The sequence below is a fragment of the Sceloporus occidentalis genome, unplaced genomic scaffold (genome assembly GCF_023333645.1).
Source record: "Sceloporus occidentalis isolate IW3139 unplaced genomic scaffold, rSceOcc1.0.p SCAF_2, whole genome shotgun sequence".
NCBI lineage: Eukaryota > Metazoa > Chordata > Lepidosauria > Squamata > Phrynosomatidae > Sceloporus > Sceloporus occidentalis.
This window is the reverse complement of record NW_028316982.1, coordinates 69415482-69441675: the sequence shown is the minus strand read 5'-3', so window position 1 is coordinate 69441675 and position 26194 is coordinate 69415482. Positions and strand designations below refer to the sequence as shown.

Sequence of the window (26194 nt, the reverse complement as noted above, 5' to 3'; positions counted from 1 at the left end):
TGCCTTTCCCTCAACTGCAAATCCCAGAATGCAACACGAAGCAGCCAGAGCAGTTAAAGTGGAATAGCAGCACTATAAGAGTGTACAGCCGTCCCTCCACATTCACTGGGGTTGGGGCCACAAGACCCCCGTGAATATGGAAAAACCCAGATAACAAAGACACTGTTTTTACCTGAGAGGACACCTCTCTAGGAATCTCTAGGTCCTCCAGTGAAACTCTATGGTCAATGTCCAACAGACATTGACCATAGAGTTGTTCTGGAGGAGCTACAAATGCCTAGTGAAACGTTCTCTCTAGGAATCTCTAGGTCCTCCAGTGAAACTCTATGGTCAATGTCCAACAGACATTGACCATAGAGTTGTTCTGGAGGAGCTACAAATGCCTAGTGAAACGTTCTCTCTAGGAATCTCTAGGTCCGACAGTGTGATGTTTGGTTAAAGTTGACCATAGAGTTGTGCTGGAGGACCTAGACATTCCTAGAGAGAACATATTAATCAAATCTATGGATTATCAAATCCTCAAAAGCCAGTTGAACAAACCGTCCACTTTCCCAGGACGCGTCCTCCATTATTCCGACCTTCTACCCTTTTGGAGTAAAGATCCAAAACACACCGCAGAGGGTTTTATGGCGTGTTTTATTGTGTTATTCCGAAATGGCCCGAGGAGGGCTAATCAATAAACACTTCTGTTCTGTTCTATTCCACTGCAAAAGCTGCCCTGGCTCAGTGCTGTGGGATCCTGGGAAGTGTAGTTTATTGTGGCACCAGCGCTCTCTCTCTCTCTCTCTGACAGAGAAGGCGATAAATGCCTCACAAATGCTACATTTCCCAGAATGCCATAGCAGCTGAAGCGGTCTCAAGATGGGTTGATAGAGGGGGAGGCATTTCCTGGTGCAATCTGCCAGGCTGTTGAGGCAGGGCGCGAGTGAAGGCAGGGCGGAAGGGGAGGGGAACGCGTCCGGTCCCAACCAAGGTGCCCCAGGGAAGGAAGGAGGGCGAGCGGGAAGACAGAGAGAGCGGAGGGAGGAAGGAAGAGCCCCTTGAGCTGGTAAGGGCCGCGGGAGGGAGGGAGGGAGGGAGGGATGCCCATTGCCCAGCCCTCCTGGCTCTTTGGAAGGGAAGCCCTGACTGGGGGCACAAGAGGAGGAGGAGATCCCCTGCCTCAGCCACTAGCCCTATGCCTGGAAGGTGGGAAGGCACCATCACCATCATCATCATTATTACCATGATCACCATAAGCAATTAGTGCTATCATCATCATTATCATTGTTATTACCATTACCACATAATCTATTGTTATTATTATTATTATTATCATGAATTATTATTTTCATCCTTATATTGTTATTATTATCTGTACAATATATTATTACTATCATTATTATTATTGTTATCATCATAAATTATTGTTATTAGTATCATCATCATCATTATAATAATTAATGATTTGTTTTATTTATATACTGCTGTTCCAAAGATCATAGTGGTGAACAGCAAGTAAGCTAATTAGCAAGTAACCTAATTATCATGATCATCTGTTATTATTATTATCAATCATCAATTAGCATTAGCATCATTATCATTATTACTTTCATTATCATCATCATCATTATTATCATGATCATTTATTATTTATTATTATTATCAATCATCATTTACTATCGTCATTATCATTATTACTTTCATTATCATCATCAATTATTTTATCATGATCATCAATTATTATCATTATCAATAATCATTTATCATCATAATAATTATTACCATTTTTATTTTCATTATCATAACCTATTATCATTATCAATTATTATCTTTATTACCATTATGAATGAATGAATTTATTACGGCACATGGCCAGCACCAAAATATGGCAAACATACAAAACATTTATTACCATTATTATCATTATTGTCATCATCATCATATCATAAATTATTATTAGTATTATCCTTAGCACCATCAATTATTATTATTATCATCATAATTGTTATTATTATTATCCTTATCACCATAACCTATTATTAACATCATCATTATTATCCTTATCACTATTGTTATTACATTTATTTATATCCCACTCCCTCCCAACAAAAAATTGGGATACAAAATGATTTACAAATTCAAAAACTATTACTACTACTACTACTACTACTACTAATATAGTGATAGCAGCAGCTTCATTTATATACCACTTCATACACACTAAGCACTCCCTAAGCAGTTTACAAAGTATAAGCTCGTTGCCCCCAACAAGATGGGTACTGATTTTAATGATCTTGGAAGGATGCTCGGCTGAGTCGACCCTGAGCCCTTGGCTGGTATTGAACTCACAACCTTATGGTTTGTGAGTGAGTGGCTGCAGTTCAGGCATTTAACCACGGCGTCACCAGGGTTCCTAATATCCCACCCTCCCCAAAAAATTAAGATCTAAAATAGCTTATATATTTTCTGTTTCTGTTGATGACATTTCTATTCAACCAGTCCAGCAAGCCTGCAGTCTTGGTTTTATCTTTGATTCTTCTCTGTCGTGTATCCCTCAGATCCAGGCCACAGCCAAGGCTTGTAGGTTCTTTTTGTACAACATTGCCAAAATCCGACCATATCTCTCCGCCTCTACTGCCAAGATCCTGGTCCATGCCCTAGTGGTCTCACGACTTGATTACTGTAACGTCCTCCTGGCTGGGCTTCCTCTTTCTCACCTCAGTCCTTTAATTTCTGTTCAGCATTCAGCCGCACGCATTATCACTTCCACCCACTGCTCTGACCACATCTCTCCTGTGTTGGCATCCCTTCACTGGCTCCCCCTCCCTTTCCGCATTCAGTATAAGCTCCTGCTGTCCACGTTTAAAGCCCTCCATGGACTGGCCCCTCCTTACTTATCAGACCTTCTTTCTCCTCACCTTCCCACTAGGGCCTTCCGTTCTGGTAGTCAAGGTCTGCTGTCTCAGCCCAGGATTTCCTCTGCCCCATCCCGGATTCGCCCCTTTTCACTTGCTGCCCCTCATTCCTGGAACCTTCTTCCCCCACAAGCAAGAGCCATCACTTCTTTAACCAGCTTCAAAACGGAGTTGAAGACCATCCTGTTCAGAGAAGCCTTCCCAGGCATTGCATAATTGTCGCTTGCTATTTGATGTTCTTTTTGTTGCCTGTTTTATTGAACCATTTCCTGTATTGCTATGTATTTTATATGTATTATGCTATTATTTCTCAGATTGTATGCCATGGGCGGGTTTACTTTATTTTATTGTTTGTATGTACAGTGCTGTGTAAATCTACAGTGCTATATAAATAAAGCATAATAATAATAAGATATAAAATAGGTTACAAATTAAAAGAGCATTATTATTATTATTATTATTATTATTTATATGCCACTTCCCCCCCCCCTAAATGAGATATAAAGCTGCTTACAAATTTAAAAACAGTTGTCATGATAGTTTTCTGTGAGTTTTTCGGCCTACGTGGCTGTGTTCTGGAAGAGTGTATCCTGACGTTTTGGCAGGATCTGTGGCTGGCATCCTCAGAGAATGCTGACATGGAAGTGAGTGGGGTGTATATATACTGTGTGACCCTTGGTTGAGAGGAAGTGATTTACGTGTTAATCTCTGTGTTGATCTGTTGTTGAATGGCAAGGTCTCAGGGTGTCTCTTTAATTGTCTGCTGGGAAACCCCTCTGACCCTTGGTGGTTTTTATTTACGTTTGCTGGGTTTTGATTTTGGTGTTTTCCAAGACTGGTAGCCAAACTTTGTTTAAGGTTTTCTCCTTTCCTGTTAAAATTGTCCAGGTGTTTATGGATTTCAGTGGCTTCCCTGTGCATTCTGACCTGATAGTTGTTGGCATGGTCCAGAATTTCAGTGTGTTAAAACAGCATTTTATGCCCAGAATGGTTTATAACATGTTCTACAACTGCTGAAATTGGGGTGTAAAGCAGTTTACAAATTAAAAAACGATCATCATCACTACTATTATTATTATTATTATTATTTATATCCTGCTTTCCTTCAAAATTGGAATACAAAGCAGCTTACAAGATTTAAAAAAAACCCAATTATTATTATCATTATTATCCCACTTTCCTCCCAAAATTGGGATACAAAGCAACTTACAAAGTCAAAAAACAATCATCATTATTGTTACTTATATGCCATCTTACTAAAGAGTTTTCCTAGACAGTCCCAGCTCAGTCATTTCCATTTGTAACACTAGTGTTTCCTTTTTCTGTTTGCCTTCAGATGCATTTGATGAGTCCTCAAGGCCAGTGAGATATTTGCCAAACAACACATCAAGGTAACTTTGCCAATCTCATTACCATCTTACATTCCTGCCAGATTTTGGAAAGGTTATTTTAGGACGATAATCACCAGAATCCCTATGCTGACTATGCTGTCTTGGGGATTCTGGGAGATACAGTCCCCAAAGTAACTTTGCCCAGGTCTTGTCTTTTCTGACTGTCCAGGTTGTCCCATAGATTTCACATGCTATGTCATGTACGAATTTAGATTGTGCCCTTTTTTTATTTGTTGAAAGTTGAATGCCTGTAGTCTTCACATAAAAATCCTTTCCCATAAGTTTAACAGTTGGTTGTTTCTTCATTAAACAGTTTCATACATGCAAGTAGGGTGTGGCCAGAACTGCCAAATGTTTCCCTTATTCTTCTTGGGTTCTTTGGTAAAATTATATCAAAACTAAATATCTTAGTACAGTGGGGTTTGGTTCAGGACCTACCGTGAATACCAAAATCTGTGTGTGCTCAGGTCCCATTAAATACAGTGTCATAGTAAAATGATGTCCCTTATATAAAATAGTAAAATTAATATTTGCTTTTTGGAATTTATGTTTTTAAAAATATTTTCAAGCCATGGGTAGTTGAATCCATGGATAATGAATTCGTATATGTGGAGAATCCGCTGTAGTTGTATTGCCAATTGCAAAGAAAGTGACAAAACTCGCTGTTCCAAGCCAGCCTTTTTAGAACTTGAGACTTAGGGGAAAATAAGAAATTTGTCTTTTTATGTTAAATTTTCAGACAAATTCCATGGTTGTTGGTTCACAACAGGGATGGTCAAAATGCAGTCTCAAGACTATATGCATTCCCCTCCCAGCGCCCTTTTAGAGCTAAAATGTGAATTGCCTCTCTTGGAAGCCTCCAAAACTAGCAATACATACTGCATATACTCATGTGTAAGTCTGGAAATTTAGGTCCAAAAATTGGCCCAAAAAAACCTGAGTCGACTTATCTACTACAGATCAATGTAAGTACTGTATCTTAACTCTTATTTAAAAGAAGAAACCATCCCCTGGTGGAAAGCCAAGAGTATATAATCTGTCCTGGAAGCACTGACTCTCTCTACTTTCTCATCCATCCAGCCTTAAGAGTAAGCACAAAGAGTTATGTCTGCTGCAATTTTGTTACATTCTTTGACATTGTTTTGCATTGCTTCATCGTTTAGATCCTTTGCTTCTTGCCCCTAAGTTTTACCTTCGACTTATCCACATGTCATAGCAAAATCCTTAATTTTGGCCCCTAAATTTCCCCTCGACTTATACATGAGGCTGACTTATAGTCGAGTATGTACACTACTTTTAATGTATCACAGTTCCCCTCTGTACTGTTTAATATTAACAAGTACCCATTTAAAAAAAAACATTAAAAAATTAAAACCCTTTTAGCCATTCCTGTTTTGTTTTGTCATTTGGAGGCAAATAATGCAACCTCTTAAGGCTAATAGGGCCATAGAAGTAGCCCATCCTGCTTTCTACTAAGCACAATGGCACACTAATATACCACTGGAAAAGGGTACACTGATATATACTCAACAGAGGCATGTTATAAACGGGCACCCTAGGACGGACTCAGTCCGTGCTAGGGTTAGAAAGGGGCGTCTCTTCTAGATGCCCCTAACCCTAGCACGGACTGAGTCCGTAACAAATTTATTTATTTATCTTGACGTAACGGACGCTCTGCGTCCGCACGTCGCGCCCCGGAAGTGATGCTGCGAGTGTGCGACTAGCGCCTCGCGGCGTCTCTTCCGGGGCCCGGGGCAGTTTGGCTGCTGCGGTTCCCGGACGCTGCAACCGCCGGTGGCGGCAGACCGCCGCTTCTCGGCAGTCTGTAACGCGCCTATAAGTCGACCTCATGTATAAGTCAAGGGCAAGTTTTAGGGCCAAAATTATGGATTTTGATATGACCCATGGATAAGTCGAGGGTAATATTTAGGGGCATGTAACAAAGGATCTAAAGGATAAAGCAAAGGAAAACAGTGACGAAGGACTTATAAAATTCCAGTTGGCAAAACTGTTCATGCTCACACTAAAGGCTTGATGGATGAGAGAACAGAAGGGGGTCAGTGCTTCCAAGACAGATTGCACTCTCACCTTTCACCAAGAGATGGTTTCTTTTTAAAAATAAGAGTTAAAGTACAGCACTTGTATTGACCTTTGGATAAGTCGACTGTTATTTGGGGTGAATTTTTAGACTAAAATTTCTAGACTTATACATGAGTATATACAGTAAATCAATTTTTCAAGACCCATGATAGTTATGCTAAGCAAACATTTTCTAAAGGTCTCCTAGCTAAGACATACACCTCTTTAAAAACAGAAATATATTAAATTGTATCCCCCAGATGGCTTAATTTGGAACAGGGATGGCCTATAGCTGAGTAGTAAATCAAACACTTATCATTCAAAAAGTTCCCTCATTCAATCCCTGTCATCTCCAGTTAAAGTAGATCAGGCTGTAAGTGATGGGAAAGACACCTGCAGATCCCTGCAGTCCAAGTTGATCTTAGTAGACCCAGTGAATTAATATACTATATACATCGGAGGAAGTAGATTTATGTCCACAAAAACTTGTGCTACCAGCTTCCTGCTTTCTCTCTGTTAGTGTCAAAGGTGCTACAAGATCCCTTTACGTAATCAAGGCAGTCTTAACCATAAAGACTTGGCAGTTGAAAGAAAAAATAGGGAGTGTTCTCTCAAGCAGAGGAATGGACTCTTAAATCCTCATTAATGAGTATGAGGGCACTATTCCTACCTTCAATATCCAATCCAAATGATTTCCCTGCTTAACAGGTCTTATAATCTTGGGGAAGAAGTTGGTCGAGGACTCAGAAACATAGGTCTGAGCACAGGCCGCTTCATATATTAGTTTATCATGTTTGTTAGACCACAGAGGGAGGGGATCATTTAAAGAAATGTTTGGGGTTTTTTTTCCTTTTTATTAATTTTGAAATAAGTTTTCCTAAGAATCACTACTTTAAGCAGGGGCTACTGTCTCTCTTTTTCTGCTAAAATCAGTGTTCTAGTTACTTATTTTCCGAAGGCAGGTAATTCTCCTGCATCCTTGTATATGGTTCTATGATCCAGGCATACCTAAACTAGAGGAGAAGCCAGTTTTGTTGACAGTTTGGAAGTTGTCCAAACAGAAGACTGCTTTCCTTCCAGACTGTGAAAGAGACTTAATTTTCAAACAGAAGGGACTCAGCAAGGTTTCAGAAACATGTGACATTTAAAAGGGCACATTTTGAGATCTTTTTAATAAAAGACATCTGTGTCATTTCCCTAAACTGAAGCAATTATTATTTCTGTTTCAACCAGAATGGACAGGATGGCAGTGTTGTTTTGTTCAGCATGCTAAACTTATCTAGCTTCCTGATTTGTAAGAATATTTAAAGAATGACATCCTGTTTCAGACATTAGGTGAAACAGTCCTACAGTGAACCAGGATATAAGTGCCTAGGGTTGCCATAAGCGAAGACCTCCAAACCGGGACAAATGTAGGACAACATATCAAAATGTAGGATTTTTTTTAAGTCCTACATTTTGATATGTAGGCCTCGCCAGGGCCCAGGAGGGAGCATCTCCGCGGCCGGAGCTCGGACAGTGGAGAGCCCTCCCAGGCCTCAGCAAGGCCTTGGAGGACCCCGCGGCCGGAGCTCCGACCGTGGAGCCGCCTCCAAGGCCTCGCCGGGGCCCGGGAGGGAGCGTCTCCGTGGCCGGAGCTCAGACCGCAGAGAGCCCTCCCAGGCCTCAGCAAGGCCTTGGAGGACCCCGCGGCCACAAAGAAGGCGCGTGCGCACGGGCGGAGGTGGCCACGGGCGGGGCAGTCCCAGTTTTGGCGCAAAACCGGACCGGGACCGGGCCGGCACTGCCAAAAGTGGGATTGCCCCACCTACAGGCAGGATATGGCATCCCTATAAGTGCCAAACCTAGGGACATATGAGAATGGGAAGGGGGAAACAATGATTTATCAACCCAAGACTGTTGAGTCTGGGCCAAGCCCATGTGAGATGCATCGATGCTACTGCTAATCAGTTTTAAATGTTCCTTTTATCAAAAGAGTTCCTGACAGTAATGATTATATTACTACTGAATACTTTTCTTCCTATATTTGTTTAGACGGTGTGTAGTGGCAGCTTTGCCTTCAAAGACTTACCTGAACAGCTTTGATGCCTAATGAGTCTCCCAGCCAGAAGAAATGACTTAACCTCAGCTACTTTGCTCTTCCAGTTTGGACATGCAGCCTCTTTTGCAGAAATGAAAACTTACGACAAATGGAAACTTGTACCTGAAAGGAACCACCTAAAATAAGAAAGTGTACTTGGGGGTTGCAGAATGGGAGTGCTTTGTTCTGTTATCAGGTTTGAAAATCTCCACGAACTGAGAAGACTGTGTCACTGGGGACCCATCATAGCCCTCAGTGTAATAGCAATATGTTCTGCCATGGCTATGATCGATGCTGTTCTGTGGTACTGGCCTTTGGACACAACAGGAGGGAGTATCAATTTCATCATGCTCATCAATTGGACTGTTATGATTCTTTACAATTACTTCAATGCCATGTTTGTGGGCCCTGGTTATGTTCCCATTGGATGGAAACCAGTAAGCAAAATAATCATATTGGATTTTTTTTCCTTGATATTTTGGCGTCACCTACTATTTTTGGCAATCAGCCCCAAACCTGCTGGCCAAGAGCAGGCTCTATGGCTCCAGGTTTGTCATTTGTAGAATCAAGTAAGATAGGAACTGAATTTTCTCACCTTGTATGAGGAAATACATCCATATGGTCATGTTTCCTGAATACAAAATCAGCACCCTACACATAAAGCTAAGGTCATTGGTCACCTGGTGGCCTATGATGAGAAAAAAATTGTCCCCAGATTACAAGATGTGACTCTGTCACTGCACTGCACCAAACATGCATTAGCTGTCAGTCATATTTCAATTTCTATCACTCTTAGCAGGCAAATTCAATGTAATTTTCTTTTTAAACAAAATTGATTCAAACATCATTTAAAATCTGACCACACAGTCTGCTTTAATGTGATATTTACTTAAAAGTATGTTATTGAGACTGGACGGAGAGAAATGACCAGTCTCTTCCAGCAGTCCTATCCAGATTATTTTAAATTGTTGTTTTTAAATATTTATTGATGGATTTTAATATATATGCTCTTTTAACTGATGTTACATGTTGTGTTGTTTGTTGTTGTTCCCTTCCTCGATCCATAGAGAGAGGCAGGTAACAAATAAATAATAATAATGATAGCACTATTATTATTAATGTATTAGTCAGACATAGCTGTGTTAGACTGGATCAGTATGCAAAGAAAGGTACTGCAGTCCATGCACCTGATGAAGTACACCTAAGTCTACGAAAGCTTGTGCTACCAACTTCTTTCTCTCAGTTTATCCCAAAGGTGCTACAAGATCCCTTTGCGTCGTCATCAACATAGTCCTTATTATTATCTGCCTTCTCTTTATTTTTTGAGGAAAACTCTCAGGACTGCATGTATCTTCAATACTGTAAAATATGCCAGTCTTACAAGGCTCCACGGTCACACCACTGCCGAAAATGTAACAGGTACTGCAAATACATATTGGTCAACTGTATAGTCAGCAGCCACTTAGTCAAGTAACCTTTGAAATGCATTTTGATACTTTATGGAACTTAAAAGAGATGCCCACATGTACTATTTATTCATATTGTTAAACCTGGTTCTAAATACCCAGACTTGTTCTGAAAATGAGGTTGTGGTACCCAGCTTTCTGAATGAGAGTAGTCAGGATTTGACAGGTGCTATGTTTCTTGAACAGGAGTATTAAACTTGGATTGTTTCTCAGGTGTGTGATGAAGATGGACCATCACTGTCCTTGGATCAATAACTGCTGTGGGTTTCAGAACCATGCCTCCTTCACTCTCTTTCTTCTGCTAGCTCCACTTGGATGTATCCATGCTGCTTTCATTTTTGTCATGACCATGTACACTCAGCTTTACAACAGGGTAAGAAAATACTCTTGTGACTGTTCTTATCAGCACAATTGAATGAATTCACTTCTGGAAGTACAGTCGGTCCTCCATATTCACAAATTCTACATCCATGGATGCAACCATCCATGGTTTGAAAATATTTTTAAAAATCAAAAAACAAACCTTGATTCTGCCATTTTCTACAAGGCACACCATTTTACTGTGCCATTATACGTAATGGGACTTGAGCATCAACAGATTTTGGGTTCCATCAGGGGTTCTAGAACTAAGCCTCAGTGGATAACAAGGATCCACTGGACAGCCTCCTCTTTAGCCCTTCATTTTCACACAATGGTGGTTTGCTCTGTTCTGTCTTTGGGACATCTGGTATCTCTTGGGCCACATCTGACCTTTGCTTCATAGGCCACAGTCTCTTCATTTCTTATTTGCATCTGACCCAGACTTCCTTCTGGCCTACAAAGAATTAGCAAAGTTGAGAATCTGTTTCATATACCCTTCCTAGAAGGGTTCCACTACCATCCCTCCCCACCACTTCAAGTTGTTTGTAAATGTTACACTAAAATTTGGACTAGCAAACGCTCAGAAAAATTAATGGTTAAATTTGTTGCCAAAATCCAACTGTGTAATTTGCTGCCAAATTTTAGCAGGCCAATATTCTTGGAAGTGCCACAACAGTTGTGCAGGGTACAATTGCCCACCATTCTTTATGCAGCCACCTAAATGTGATGAATTTTGCACCCCTGCCAAAAGATTTTTTTAAAAAAAAAATCAAGTAATTTGACTTGTTTTACTGTAGTCAACTGTTTCCCTCAGATGTCTGCATCTTCTTGATTCTCTTCTGCAGGTATCGTTTGGCTGGAGTTCTGTAAAGATTGACATGAGTGCAGCCAGAAGAGACCCTCACCCAATAATTCCTTTTGGATTGTCAGCATTTGCTGCCTCTTTATTTGCCTTGGGATTGGCACTGGGGACAACTATAGCAGTAGGCATGTTGTTCATTATCCAGGTGAGTCTGTTTCATAAGGAAATAACAGTTGGTGAGATCTGGGGGTCAACAAACTATGGTGTTCAGAAGAAAGAGAGTCATTCCTTCTCTCTCATTATACAGTGGCGCCTCTGCATACGCGGTCTTTTTATAGGCGGCTTTGAGCATAGGCGCTCAAAGCTGCCGGCGCGCAGGGTGGAAGGGGCGGCGCGTCCCATTCAGTTGAATGGGCGCGCGCACCCGTTGCGCCCGCCGCGTCGCCGCGCACAAGCCCCATTGGAAACAATGGGGCTCGAGCATTGGCGGATTTTTTTATACGCGGAGGGATCCAGAACGGATCCCCGCGTATAATAAGGTTCCACTGTATATTATCCCTTATTCTGGCATCCCCCTGCAAGCAATTTGAATTGTAATTTAACTGGCTGAACCAGGTTTTAGATAGTGGGGTTTCCCATATCTTTAACATATGCTTTGATAATAAAGAGCTCTGCCAAGCAGAAGAGGGTGTGCCTTGATAGTAAGGCATGATGAAAATGAACTAGAGGAGGGAGGAAAGATCAGGGAGGCTTCTTGCAGTGCTCACTGGGACTGTGAGAGAAGTTGCTCCATAGGTGTTTGTACTGACATGCCTACCTGTGATTCAGTCTGACATTACTTTGGAGTGACTGGTTTTGCTGTCATTAGGCAGTTCTCTTTATGGACTCAGATGCAGAGGAAACCATGCTCATTTAAACCAGCACACTGCTGAAGCTCTTGTTACTGCATATCCCAGGAACCAGCCTAGAAGAGTGGCATTATCTTGTTGAGAAAAGGATGTGAAACTCATGTGGGATAGTAACAGGGTGGGGTAATGTCTGATCTCCATTCCACTAGACATTAAATTAAAAGGGAATACTGTATTCTGTTCCTAGTGTTCTTGCATTCTGAAAAGGCAAATTTCCCCAGGTATTCTGATATTTGCTGCTTCACTGTCTCTTGCAGTAGCAATACATGTAGCAGACTCCAGCACACCCATATCTTGTTGAAGATCTAACAGTGAGCATTGTGGCAAGCAGTAGCAAGAAGTGAGAGAAGGACTGTATATGTATATATTAATTGTCTGTGTGTCTGTGTGTGAGGGGGGGAGAGAAGTGGAAACAGGTGGTTGATATCATGGAAGGAAGAAATTGGACGTGTGTTTTTGGGATGAGGAGTAACAAAAGGATCAAAAGGGTGATTTGCAAAATGGAAAATGTACAAAAATGAATCACAAGGGAGAATTGCTCAAGTTCATCACTTGCTTAAAACTTATTTTAAAATAAACTGCAGTATTCTGCAGCGCACTTATATAAAATTTGAGAAAAAGATATACTCAAATTAGACTGCACACCTATAAAGCACTGGAATTATTAGATTGCAAGTCCTATCAACCTAGCTAGCGTAGCCAGTGGTGAAACATGCTAGGAGTTAAAATCTCAACAACCAGAGGTCCACAGATTGTCTGCCCTCAAGCTCAGAAGTATGTTCCATTGAATTTGATGGGGTTTCTAAACACATATGTAGTAGGGATGAGAAACATTTGGCCCGCCAGAGGTTTTCAGACCACAGCTCCTTTCTGACCAAGCCAGCAAATCCAGTAAAGAAGAATGCTGGCAGTTGCAACCCAACAGTCTGGAAGAGCACACCTTGCCTGCTCTGATACAGAGGATTACAATCCTGTCTGAGTTTAGAAGCTAAGCAGGGCCAGACATGGTTAGTGCTTAGATGGGAGACTGCCAGTGAATACCAGGTGCTGTAGGCTGTATTTCAGAGGAAGCAACTGGCAAAAACCACATCTGAGTATTTCATGAAATTCATAGGGTTGCTATAAGTCAACAGGTAACTTAAAGGTGTGCACATGCACACACAAAGAGTCTGGTGCCCTATAGGATTTTGTGAGTTATAATCCAACCAGTAAATTTCCAACCTTTTAATTACTCTGTTGTTTTAATGTTATTAAATATGTAGCTGGACATTTACAGTGGTTTTAATTAAAACTTTTTCATGGTGCTATTTGGGTGGTGCTGACTTTCCCCCCTGTAAAATGGGGCCAAGTGAACACCATCAAGGATTCAATTGGTCCTGGGATTTTTGTGCTTTGTGAGTTACCCAGACTGAACTACTTGGTCTAATACTTTTGAGTCCTGACCACATAATCACTAACTGCCCAGCAGGAGGGCTCAGTTGTTTGTATAACATTCTTGTTATTCTTACTCTTTGCTTGTAACAGTCGGGAGTATGTTGAAATAGAGAACATTATAGTCAAGAGAGCAGATCACACTGAAATCACTGACATGTCTTGAGTAAACCACATGGAGAAGATTAGTCTATGGAAGAGGGCTGAATAAATAGAGCAGGAGAAATGTGATGGATTGTGCATAAACTTGCAGAATATATATTGCAGCTTCTGATGGATGTATATGTTAGCCCATGCTTCACTTCTTTAGATTTTGTGGGCTCATGTCTTTGGTTTTATGGGAACAAGAGGAAAATAGCATAGTAGTGTACATTCTACTGCCCACTGATCCTTTAAAGAAAACACACATATTTTAATGAAATCTGTTCTGTGGCATGACTTGTGGTGAGGAGGGGTGGGGACATCTGTTCTTCTGCCCCAGGCATCAACTGTCTTGGGCTAGCCCTGAAATCATTTTTAAGGTGGAGAGGCTATGGAAAGAGGGAGTGCCTCCCAAAAGCCACAACATGCTGCCACCTCACCTTGCAATTAGTTATTGAGGTTCACTGTCCCACAAATGATAGCATATTGTGGAAATAGGACAATGTTAGTGTCTCTAGTATTATCATTAGTTTTATTTCTCTGTTTATAATCATGTTGCTTTTCCTCTGTGGTGGAGCTCAAAATAACCTATCATGGGGCTTTCTTGGCAAGATTTGCCTTCCTCTGAGACTGAAAGAATGTGACTTGCCCAAGGTCACCCAGTGGGTTTCAGTGGCCAAGCGGGAATTTGAACCCTGGTTTCCAGAGTCATAGTCCAGCACTTAAACTACTACACCATGCTGGTGTAGAAAAACAAAATATTGCCATATAGTTGTCTCAGTACAGCTTCTGTTATTGTTTATTTGTTTGTTTAATCAATGTACTTCCACACATAAATTAATCTGTCTCTTTTTAGATGAAAGTCATTTTAAGGAATAAAACTTCAATAGAATCATGGATTGAAGAAAAGGTAATTTTTATTTAAATGGAATTTGTAAAATATATTATTACTTAGGGAAACTGATGTACCATGTATGTTTCTTCTCTCAACAAGCAAACTGAGCTCCAATATAACTCGTGTCATTCCATGTGGTATTGATATAACTAACGGTGTATCTGCACTACACTCTTATATGATTCCATTTTGGCTCTGTTTTGAGACTAACTTAAGTTGCCAGCATGAGCTTTCATAGGAAGTAAACTGAAATCTACGAAAGCTTATGCTGCCAACTTCTTCATTTCAGTTAGGTGCTACAAGATCTGTCTAGAACAGATAGGACAGTGTTTGGTATCCTTGAATATGGGTCCTTTTCAGGATTTTGTTTCTAAATAAGAGTGGCCAAATTGCAACTTACCACATAGATGTAAAATTATTAATTGCCAATGTGCACAACTACATTGCTGTGGCTAAGGGTTCCTCTCCACTTCTGGATGGCTTTTTCTTGTCCATTCCAGATTCCTGACCTATACTCAGCTTCCCTCCTTAGACATACAGTGAACTCTTTTTGCATCAAATGTTTTGACAAGGAAATAAAGGCCTATAGAAGAATTCTTGGGCCTTGGTACGGTCACCTTTACCCAGATTTCTTGCAATAGATATGGTGGCTCCTACACACATTTCAATAGCTCTTATTATCCTAGGATTCCCTATTCCACTCAGTGGAAGGAAACCTTTACGCATCCGAATAAACTTGGAAACAGAACTATGCCCACTATTAAAGTGAATAAGATACTCCCCATATTTAGTGTGGTTTCAAATAATATATGGAAAGCAGCTCTCAAATGCTGGAAAATCAAGTTTTGGTACAGTATCTACTGCTATTCCATCACTAGAGGTCAGTATAATACAATGCTTGAAAAAGGTATCCATGTTAAAGAAAGGGAGGACAGTAATTGCTGAGAAGGTTCAAACTTTTAAGATTTGCAGTATATAGCAGCTACTTTAATATAAACAAGAACACAGCAGTTATGGGAACCATTTTGGATTTTAAAGAAGATCACATTTTATTCTACTTTTAGAGAATATGAAAATTTCACTGAAGAAGGCCTGATTAATTTAATTTAAAAAATCAGATCACCAAATAGAACTGTGTTTCCTATTACATTATCTTATTGTATGGTAGGATAATATTATGTTCTTGCATGATACTATAATAATATTATCCTTTCTCCCTGGAAGCCAGAAATGACTAAACTTAGGCTGTCATACTTCAGTCATCATGAGAAGGCATGCCTCACTAGAAAAGAAAAGAAAGCTAGGGAAAATAGAAGGCAGAAGGAAAAGAAAAAGGTCCAGAACACAGTGCAGAAATAACCCAGTTTGAGACTGCTTTAACTGCCCTGGCTCAGTCCTGGGAAATCCTGGGAACTATAGTTTTTTGTGGCACCAGAGCTCTCTAACAGAGAAGGCAAAACATATCACAAAACTACAGTACCCAGAATTCCCTAACATTGAACCAGGGCAGTTAAAGCAGTTTCACACTGGGTTATTTCTGCATTGTGTTTTGGACTGAAGACTGCATTGCAAGTGGATAGTCTCAATCAAGGAGACCATGGCCCTTGGTCTGCAAGACCTGAACAGAGCTATTAAGGATAGGGTTTCTTGGAGATGTTTCATTTATAGGGTCACCGTAAGTGAAGGCCAACTTGAAGGCAGTTTTTTTATTAATGCTCTGGTTTTTATCTGAAATGCCAGTCTGCAGAAATACATGTAGTTTTCAGAACTGTGAGTGTATTATGTGTTAAAACATTATCTTGGCCAAAACAACTCTGTTCCATTGCCTGTAATCATAAAAGCAAGGTATACTGTTTCCTGTTTTTCTCTCCTTCTGTTTGTTCCCTCTTCAGCACCCACAAAGTACTGTGTTGCTCAGAGGTTTTGTTCTGTTTTCTACCTCTTCCCTCTATGGGACAGATGTTACCTTAAAAAACTATTCTCAAGTTCCTTCTGTTGAGAATGGCTACATTAATTTGAAGGAGAGAGGGCTAGTTGATGGCGGCGCAGAACTCTCTTCCTATTGGCTCTGTCTCCCCTTCTGAGTAGTATAGTAGTAGTTGTTGTTGTTGTAATAGTAGTAAATTTTATTTCTTATCCAACTCTCCCCAAGGCATTCAGTCAGGGCTTGAGGATTTTCTTCTTGACTTGAAGGCCTAAATGTACTGCCTTTAAATGAGATTACAATTTGATAACATTATTCAGAACAGTCTCTATGCTTTATAATATGTGATTGTTATACCTTGTTTCTTGCCTTTGCTTCTTATCCTTATATAGTTTTGTGAAGCTGTAGTCATAAAAAGTGACTGAAAATACTTCAAATAGATAAACAAACTAGACAATAGCTCCTCCTACACCATCATCCCCATACTGACATGCACATTTTAGGATTTCTTCCTTACAAGTTGATTTCTCCTCTTGGCTCATGTCACTAGGGATTATAATGGCTCCCAGACCACCCTTCACACTATCCTGTCAGTTCTGTAATAAATTACAGTCATATATCTCACATTGTTCAGGAGATTTGCATATTACTAGTCTGAACCTTTTATTCTTGCAAACCATACTTGTATTCACCCCTTTGCAGGCCAAAGATCGCATCAACTATTACAAAACAAAAGAAACCTTTATTTTTCCTTATGACCTGGGAAGCAAATGGAATAATTTCAAGCAAGTATTCACATGGTCTGGAATTCCAGAAGGAGATGGCTTAGAGTGGCCTGTGAAGGAAGGTTGCCATCAATATAGTTTGACGGTAGGCAATTCCTTCCTTCCCCATTTCCCGACATATGCACAATGAAATTAATTGTAAAAGCTGTTCAAAGCTGAGAAGCTGGACCCCAGGGAACTGCATTTTAATCCTCCTGTGTGTAATCTCTTGCAGATAGAGCAACTGAAACAAAAAGCTGATAAGCGAGTAAGAAGTGTAAGTACATCTGCTTGGATGATAATATCTGCATAAATATAGGCCTCAATCCAGTGGTTATTCATTGAATCCGTACAGCTTATATTAGTGTTGACATAACATATTTCATATTCAGTCAGTCAATCTAGTTTAGTTGGGGCTGGCAGTTAAATTTGGCCCAATGTGTTTAGTTTAAGATTTTGGTCTTTTGACGTTAAAGTCAGTCTTCCATATCTACAGATTCTCACCCATAGATATAACTATTCACAGATTGAAAATATACATTAAAAAAAAAATTCCAAAAAGCAAACCTTTGATTTTGCCATTTGATTATAAGGGACACCATTTATTACACCATTGTATATTATGGGATGTTAGCATCCACAGATAGTGGTATTCATGGGATGGCCTAGAGCCCACCCCCAGGAAATACTGATGGCCCATTGTACTTTGCTGTGTTTTTAATGGAAGATGTTCATGCTCAACCTGTGGTAGTCACATATACGGTCCTCCCTCCATTCTCACGGTCTTCAGACTCACATCCCTCGCTTATGCATGAGGGGCAAACAGAAGAGGAATGAATGGGGCTCATGCCCACGCCTGTATTTAAGCCAATGGCGCTTGAATATAAGCAAAACTCTGTTTTCATGAGGGGGTCCGGAATGGATCCCCCACAAAAAAAGGAGGGGCGGCTGTAGTAGAGATGGGAACCTTGGAATGTAGAGATGTGTTGGGCTGCTAATAGCACAGTGCCTCACCATAGGCCAAGCCTTTGTGTATCTGAATGGAGCTGTAGACCAACACATGTTGAGGAACAAAGCATCCTATATTACATCCTATACCAAAGATTGGAATTCTGCAACCCATGAGCTGTATTTGGTCATTAGTGATTCTAATGCAGCTCTTGGCTCCCACTGTGCCCCTATAGACCCCAGGTATGTCTCCTAAATATTTTTGCCCTCCCAAAATATTCAGCTGAAAAACAAACAAACAAAAAACAACCTGGGTCCAAAGGAAAACTTTATTTAAGAAATTGGATGGTTCACCTCAAAGAGTAAGGAAAGATCCAGATTATATCCCTTGAATAGTGACTGGGATAGATTTAGTGTTTGTCACCACCTAAAATTGTGATCATGGGTGCATGATATGATCCTAGGGCATTCAGGGGAGCCTTGGATCATACCCTCCCCTGTCTTATATTATAAAGCAGCCATAGACCACTGGGGTTCTGCAGATGTTTTGGACTAAAGTTCTCATTTGCCTTATAGACACACTGAGTTCTGCAAATGTTTTGGACTAAAGTTCTCATTAGCCCTAAATAGTAAGGCCAGTGCCTGATTATCTATCTTAGAATAAAGTGTTAGTGTAGCATAACACAATTATAGTATAGATTATAACCTGGCCTACAGTGGGTCATATCTGCGATACCAGATAAATGCCTTGCAAGGGAGTTTAGACAGATACAATGTCTGAACATAGCCCATTAATGAGTCCAGACAATGGTTCCGTGCTTCCATAGCCTCACTTTTTCAAATCCAATGCAGAAATAGGGATGACCATCATTAGATATATAAGGAAACTCTTTGAGGAAACCTCAAAGAAAATAAACAGAATTCTAGTCCCTTGTGTTCATACTTTGTACAGACAAAGCTCATCATCAGCCCAATCAAAGCTGACTCATTGCCAAGCCCTGGCCAAGAAGCCATATTGAAATGGGTCTAAATATTCCATTTCGTCTATAAGAACTTGGGAGTTGGGCTGCCACCAGCATCTTGAACACTTTCCTCAAAACTAGGATACTTGCAACTGGGCACCAATTGTTAAAAACCTTTGTGTCCAACCAAGTTGTCTTTCACAACCATAACTGTCATCCTCCAGCCTATGAGGGAGTTGACCAGGCAGGCCCAGCTCCATCAGGGCTAGCCTGAAAGAAGAGGCTCCTTCCTCCTTAACTGTCATCTTTCAGCCTATGAGGGAGAGAATAGGCTGGCCCAGCTCCATCAGGGCTAGCCTGAAGAAAGAGGCTCTTCCCTCCTTAACTGTCATCTTTTGGCCTGTGAGGGAGAGAATAGGCTGGCCCAGCTCCATCAGGGCTAGCCTGAAGAAGAAGAAAAGCGCTCCCTCCAGTCCATCTGCCTTGGTCCAGGCCTCAGAGGGAGAGAAGAATGCTGGACCTGATCCCCTCCCCCCCACCATTCCCTTCTCCTTTTGTGTCGTGTCTTTTTAGATTGTAAGCCTGAGGACAGGGAACCGTCTATTATCCCCTCTGTTGTAAGCCACCCGGATTCCCAGTGATTGGGCGGCATATAAATAAATCCTATTATTATTATTATATCCTTCAAGACAATGTAAACTATCCCCTCACTTTCAGGATCCAGGAATTACACATTTAGATAACCCATTATATTTCTTATTTTTGCCATAGAGACCAAGTTTATAGCATGCAGTTTGTGAATCATCCAGTAGTATCACACAATGTGTTTTTACTTTAATGTCTCAAAACCCTCAGGTGAAATACCAAGCAATAGAAGATTACAGTGGTGCCTGTTGCCCTCTTACAAAAGGCTTGAGGACCTTCTTCACAACTCCATGCACTGAAGAACCTAGAATTACACTTCGCAAAGGAGATCAGATTTTAGCTACCAGAGGACTGAAGTTAGTATTTATTTTTTAAAATTCAAACTCTGACTGAAAAACATTTCCATTATAAACTAAAATGGATGACATGACTAATTTATTGAATTTATCTTTCAGACACTGGATGTATGGAGATAAAATAACTGATTTGACAACTGATGGTAACTTGTTTAAAATTACACCTCTAAGTTATAGTATTGTTTCAATACAATATATAACATTACATAACATTGTTAGAGTGTTATATAATCTAGTCCAAAACCTTACATGTGTTACTTTCTGTGCTTCCAAACACAAAATCTATTAAAACAGACACAAATGAAAGTACAGCATGATGAAAGAAACAGCAATTTATTTATTTATTTATTTATTTATTTATTTACGATATTTATACCCCGCCCTTCAGCCCTAAAGGCTCTCAGAGCGGCTAATAGCTTGGTGAAAGAACAGAATGGCCTGTTACAGACTGCCAAAATAAAGCTGCTTCGGGTCTCTTTGGAGGTATGCTGTTTAAATGATGCATGCACCCTAAGAATCCGGAAGCTGCACCAAAGTTGCATTCCAGTGCTTAGGAATGGAGTGTGGCTTTGGTGCGACCTCCGGACTCTTTGGACCCATGCATCATTTAAATAGCATACCTCCAAAGAGACCCGAAGCAGCTTTATTTTGGCAGTCTGTAACAGGCCAATGTTTTATAAAGTCATTTAAAGTGTCTTAATTCAACTATTGAGGAATTAATGATCTTCATACTACCACCAGTCTACAAAAACAGAGAATAGTGTAGTGTTTTAGTGCAGAGGATATATAGGGTGGCATCGTATGGCTGTAAACCAATGTTACTGAAAATAATACCCTGGACAGGTAACAGTTGCAACCTATTGGCTAGCAATGAAATACTTAAAGAGCACAAATATGGTACCCATCTGTTGAAGGGGGGGTTGCTATGCCTCTACATCTGATAGTTTAAGAAAGACTGCTGTAGACCATACATTTGTACCCTTGTCATTGAGAAGCCTGTAAGTTTGATTAGCTAACTGTACGCCATAGAAAAGCTCCGGCTGGAAGTAGATTTCAAACATGTATGTGTGACAGAACTGGGTCCTTAAATCATATGTTGGTAAAGTTCCTTTTTTCACTAAAAGTTCCCAAATCCTCTCACCAGCATGGCTATTGGCTGTAATTCAACACAGTGATGGACACTACGTTGGGGAAGGCTTTTCTGAGCTAGTAAAAGCATAACTGTAATCCAGGCATTTTATTTCCGGAGTATATATTCATCATACAGATCAAGGTATACACATTCGGAAAATGACAAGAGTTTGGCAAAGATACTTTTTTGGATTCTAGTTTACACAATCCCTCTGCTCTCATGGCAGTGCTGGCCAGCAAATTCCCCGGGTTCTAGCCCAATGATAAAGCATGTGGTTTGCATTCAGATCATTACTGGTTTAATTTCTACCATGTCAGTGAAAGGATTTGGGGAGCCAGTTGGAAGAGATTTCTGCCCAAGAATATATCCACACTGCAGAAATAAAGCCGTTTGACAGCACATTAACTGTCATAGCTCTAACCTGTGGAATCATGGGATTTGTAGATTGGTGAGCTTTCAGCCTAGACTGTCAGAGAGCTCTGGTGCCTCATCAAACAACAAATCCCAAAATATTGTAGGATAGGGTCATGGTAGTTAAAATCATGTCAAACTGCTTTATTTCTGCAGCATGGAAAGTTATAATGGCAGCTTTATGCCATTATTTCTTTCTTAATGTTTTATTTATTCCATTTCATTCCCAAACATAACTATTAACATTAGTTAATAATCCATTTGTTCCATTTATGTTGCTCCACATTTATTTCATCCAGTAGAAGTGCGTCAAGCTGAGAGATTATGACTTGGGATGGCCTGGTGTTTCTAAGTCAGCCTCAAGGTTCAGGGGAAATATGAGCTTGGGTCTCCACAGCCATAGTCTGAGCATTGTCTGTAGAGCAGCTTCATATGTGTCACCTACTAATCCTTGATGCCTCAAAGAGTGGAAGTGCTTGGCTTTGCTGGATCCATCTCCCAGTGTTTTAACAACACCCTGTCTGTTTACTGCCCTTTAATGGGGCTGAAAAGTTGAGTTGATTCACTTGATTAGAGTAATCAGTTAAGGTAACATTCCTAAGTGGATGTATTCACAAATATCATTGAAATTTCAGAGTAAGATGCATAACCTCACAGCATTAATCAAATACTTTGATATTTTTAAATGGTTATCATAAAGTAAATAGCTGAATTTGGAGGGAAAAACTTACTCTGTTGGAAATATTTAAGAAAACACAGATGTCCCAAACTATCACAGCAGAAGCAGTCTTCCTTATGCAGAAAGTAATTCCTGCCACAAATACACAGTTATATTTCTTCAGATATATTGTTTTATTCACAAGCATGGTGATGGAGATTGATTGAAATTCATCTAGTTAATCAACTAAGATTTCTAAAATCCAATCAGTAGTTCCACTTTACAGCTGGCTGCATCTGACTGCTAAGACACAGTAGGTAGCTGCATTATAGAAGCAATATCAAGTGAAGCTGGCAGCAGAACCATTGAAACAAGGATAAATTGAGCAGAAATCTGTTATGAATTTGAGTGTTGATGTCTGGCAGGGACATCAGCAATGCTCACTTTGCATTACAGCACATTATTTTGCATGAGCTCCTTAAATGCCTGTTAAAATTTTATAATAAATAGTTCCAAATGGGAAAGAAGGTAGAATGTTAATAGGTGTGGCCAAAAGATTGAAATGTTACTTCTTTAGATTACTCCCAGAATCCCTTGCCAGCATAGTCACTTATCATGCAAGCTGGGAATTCCAGTAGTTGTGCCAAAGTGAGCATAGTTTCTAAGTTCTGGTCTTTGTTAATACTGTTTTAATCTTAATTTCATATGTTTTAACTATATGTGTTTTTATAGTATTTTATGCCTTTTAGTAAACCACCTTGAGTCCTAATCTAGCAGAAAAGCAGGATATAAATAAAGGGATGAATGGATGGATGGTCTGGATTTCCCAAGATATCTAACACTGCTTAGACCAAATGTGGGCAGCACAGGCAACTATCAAGCTGTGAATCCTGCTGGAAATTCTTAAAGTCTATTGTCTATAAAGAAATTTTACTTATAATTAACTATAAAGACATTTTTGAAATGTTTAAAGTTTCTGCTTTTACCAATCTAACATTAATAAGGAGCTAAGATACTACTCCAAAACAGAACAGAATGTATTTTCAAATTGAGAGTTCAGTTCCTCCAAAATCCTCAGTTCTTGTCTTTCTCAAACAACCTGAAAAGTACACAACCTTTCAAGATCTTCAGATTTTTTCATAAGGTAGTACGTTAGAAATAAAAACAAGTTGGAAGAGGAAGGATACCTTTTTTGTGACATTTTTTCATGTGAAGCGATCTTGGGACCTCAAAAGCTTATACTCATCTTTTTTGTTCTTGTAGCTAGCCCAAAAGGAACTACTGGTTATTGTTGTTTTTCTGGCCCACAGAGATACCTCTGGGTTTTTGTCGTCGTTTTAAATCTTGAACTAATCCTTAAGTATGAATAATTCCTTTTTGCTGGCAGCAGACAGGATTGGGGGAGGGACTCACTAGGCTGGATTTCTGCAGGATGTTAACCATATCTTCACCAACTAGCAAGTGTTGCAGTATTTTGGTTATAGTTCCTTTGATATGTGTGATTATTTAGGTAATTACAAGTGAAAGTGAGTAGGCTTAGTCTGTGACCTTCACTTTAGTGATTGTGAAGAATGATGATTGTGAAGAATGCTGATGTATTTTGTGACTAATGTCCTTTTTTTTAATCTGTGACTTAGATGCGAACAGAATCAGAGGCTGGTTTCCAAGGAGGTGTGTAGAGAAATGCCTGTATGATTCTGAAACTGATCAACCGCTGGATGGAGAAAAGAAAACAAGATAGCCCTCCCACCCACCCTCCCTTTTTTTTTTATAATTAATAGGAAAGTTTCTTTCGGACCACTGTCTTCTTACTTGAAATGTTCTGTATATTACTATAGACCTGCTTATTGATCAAAGGCTGTGTTGCGGTATGTTCACAGGAATGGGTGTCCCAGTGCCATAACCTTAAATACCTTTTGCCATTTTTTGTAATGGAGAAAGCCATTCCATGGATGCCTTTTTATATTAAAGCTTTCACTGGTCCAGATCACATTTGATCCATTTTCCTTTTTTAAAAAAAGATAAAATCATTTTTTTTGTTTATTTTCCACAATGTTCATTTAAAGATACTGGTTTGTATGTGTAGTCTGCTTTTCTTATTTGTTACTGCTATATTGCCAGTTGGTCCTTTTATTTCCCACCCTGGAAAATGTATGAGAGAAATGAATGAATGAAGATGTAAGTAGAAGATTTGATACCTGGAATTCTTTTGCAATCATGTGGCAACTTTTTTTGTGAATCAGAAATAAAATACCAAGATGTATTATGTATAAGTCTCCAGTGTATATTTAGAGACGAATATACTGCAATTTTGTGGAAGAGCTCTCACTGTAAAGTCATATGGTAAAGGGGAAAATTGTAATATTATGTTGGCTTAGCCTTCTATCATCACAATATATTATTGTACGGATGTCGCAGGAGGAGATACTCTGTACTTTCTTGCTCAGTGTCTCTGACCCCAAATGTGCAAGCCAAGGAGCTTGCAGATTCTCCTCGATCCCCTTTGTTACCAATCAGCTACAGAGCTATGCATAGCTATATGCTAACTGCAGCAATGCTGGGGTAAAAGGTGGCAGCCTCATGCGAGGGGTGTGTGTGCAGAGACTATCCCTTCTTCCTCTGATGCATAAGGATAGCAGGAATGTATGTGGGTCTTCCTCACACACATACTGTAGATTAGCATTGGCTAGAGCTGCACACCTAACATGGAATCAAGAAGAGGGAACAGCCCCTAAACTCCAAATCAATGCTACTCAGAGCAATGGTTAGTGGAGCCATTGGCTGTGAGCAGTTGACTTGTAGTCTACAGCAAATTTCCAGGAAAGAAAGAGGAACAATTGTACTCAATGGGCACAAATACGGTTGCCAGTCCCAGGCACACAAAGGGGAAAAACCCCTGCTATTGGCCATTTCAGGTAGTTGAAGCAGCTCTGCTCCAAATGGCAGCATGAGTACGCTGATGAAGACTTATACTCTTGTCAGTGCACTCATTGGATCTTGGGCTACAAGTAATGAAATCTGTCATTTGGGGGCATTGTTATGTAGGTGTTTCATGGGTGGAATAGATGCTAGGCATTAAGAAATGGGTACATCAATTTGCCTCAGTAAAAACAAGCTGCACGCGCCCCCCCCCTCCCCGTTTCTTTGTAGATCCAGGCCACAATAGCAGACTGAAAGTAGGCAAGCCTTGCTTTGAGACCTGGTAGATTTCAAAAGTCCTTCACCAAATATTCTTCAGAAAGTTTGGCAGTGTAGACCAAACTAAGCCCTACTTTTATAGATTAGTAACTGAACCGGAGGGATGTCAATGATGTGATACCTCAAAGGATTAAGTCAGCCTTCCTCCCTCACAAAAATGAGGGGGAGAAAACAAATATAAATATAAATCAATACTATTTTTTGCTGGTTTGTGACTATGCAAAAGTTTCTACCATCTTACTCCACAACATGTAGCCTTAGGCTGACCACAATTTTACAAGAGTAATTAGCAACATTTAAAACTGCTTTTGGTATAATAAACAGATCAGGGAATACCTGTTTCCTAACCAGCAATCACTACTCACAGGGGCCACAATCCCACATCTAGTGAGTAATGTGTTAGTGATCCCCCCCCCCCCCACAGAGAGAGATCATTATACACTCCTCCCACCCCTAGAACATAGCTTTAAATGCATGGAGTGTATTGTCATGGCCTGTTGACTGAAAACAATGTTTTGAAGCATTATTGCAGCTATAAAACTGCTGAAATGTCTGTCTCTGCCACCTGGAAGTTACTGGACTACTATTGGAGTGTAGAGGCATAACCTAGCTCAGTACTACTCAAATTGGTGGTTGTGAACCAGTGTCAGTCTGCAAGCCATTGGCTGCCAGTCTGCATAGCTTCCATGAAAGGGAAATGTGTAGCTACTGGGCACAAATACGGTACCAGTCACTGACACATGGGG

The 26194-nt window shown here is 40.1% G+C and overlaps 1 protein-coding gene across 2 annotated transcripts; it reads left to right on the top strand.

Annotated features, from left to right (window-relative positions):
* Positions 1 to 575: 575 nt before the first annotated feature.
* Positions 576 to 24496, top strand: LOC149318511 (palmitoyltransferase ZDHHC6). Of its 2 annotated transcripts, none has more exons than XM_089509905.1 (12): positions 576 to 594; positions 4234 to 4288; positions 8402 to 8884; positions 9775 to 9866; positions 10127 to 10286; positions 11119 to 11280; positions 14412 to 14465; positions 17077 to 17244; positions 17374 to 17415; positions 19904 to 20049; positions 20149 to 20192; positions 23888 to 24496. In XM_089509905.1, the coding sequence occupies exons 3-12, from the start codon at positions 8618 to 8620 to the stop codon at positions 23989 to 23991; spliced, it is 1239 nt and encodes a 412-aa protein (XP_089366031.1). In that variant the 5' UTR covers positions 576 to 594; positions 4234 to 4288; positions 8402 to 8617; the 3' UTR covers positions 23992 to 24496. The 2 variants fall into 2 exon arrangements, with proteins under 2 accessions (XP_089366031.1, XP_089366030.1); XM_089509904.1 differs by lacking the exon at positions 576 to 594 and adding an exon at positions 983 to 1048.
* Positions 24497 to 26194: the final 1698 nt, after the last annotated feature.

Coding starts and splice junctions, on each gene's coding strand:
- LOC149318511 (XM_089509905.1), top strand. CDS start 8,618: ATGGGAGTGCTTTGTTCTGTTATCAGGTTTGAAAATCTCCACGAACTG. Junction 11,281..14,411: donor GCATGTTGTTCATTATCCAG/GTGAGTCTGTTT, acceptor GTCTCTTTTTAG/ATGAAAGTCATTTTAAGGAA. Junction 17,245..17,373: donor GCCATCAATATAGTTTGACG/GTAGGCAATTCC, acceptor AATCTCTTGCAG/ATAGAGCAACTGAAACAAAA.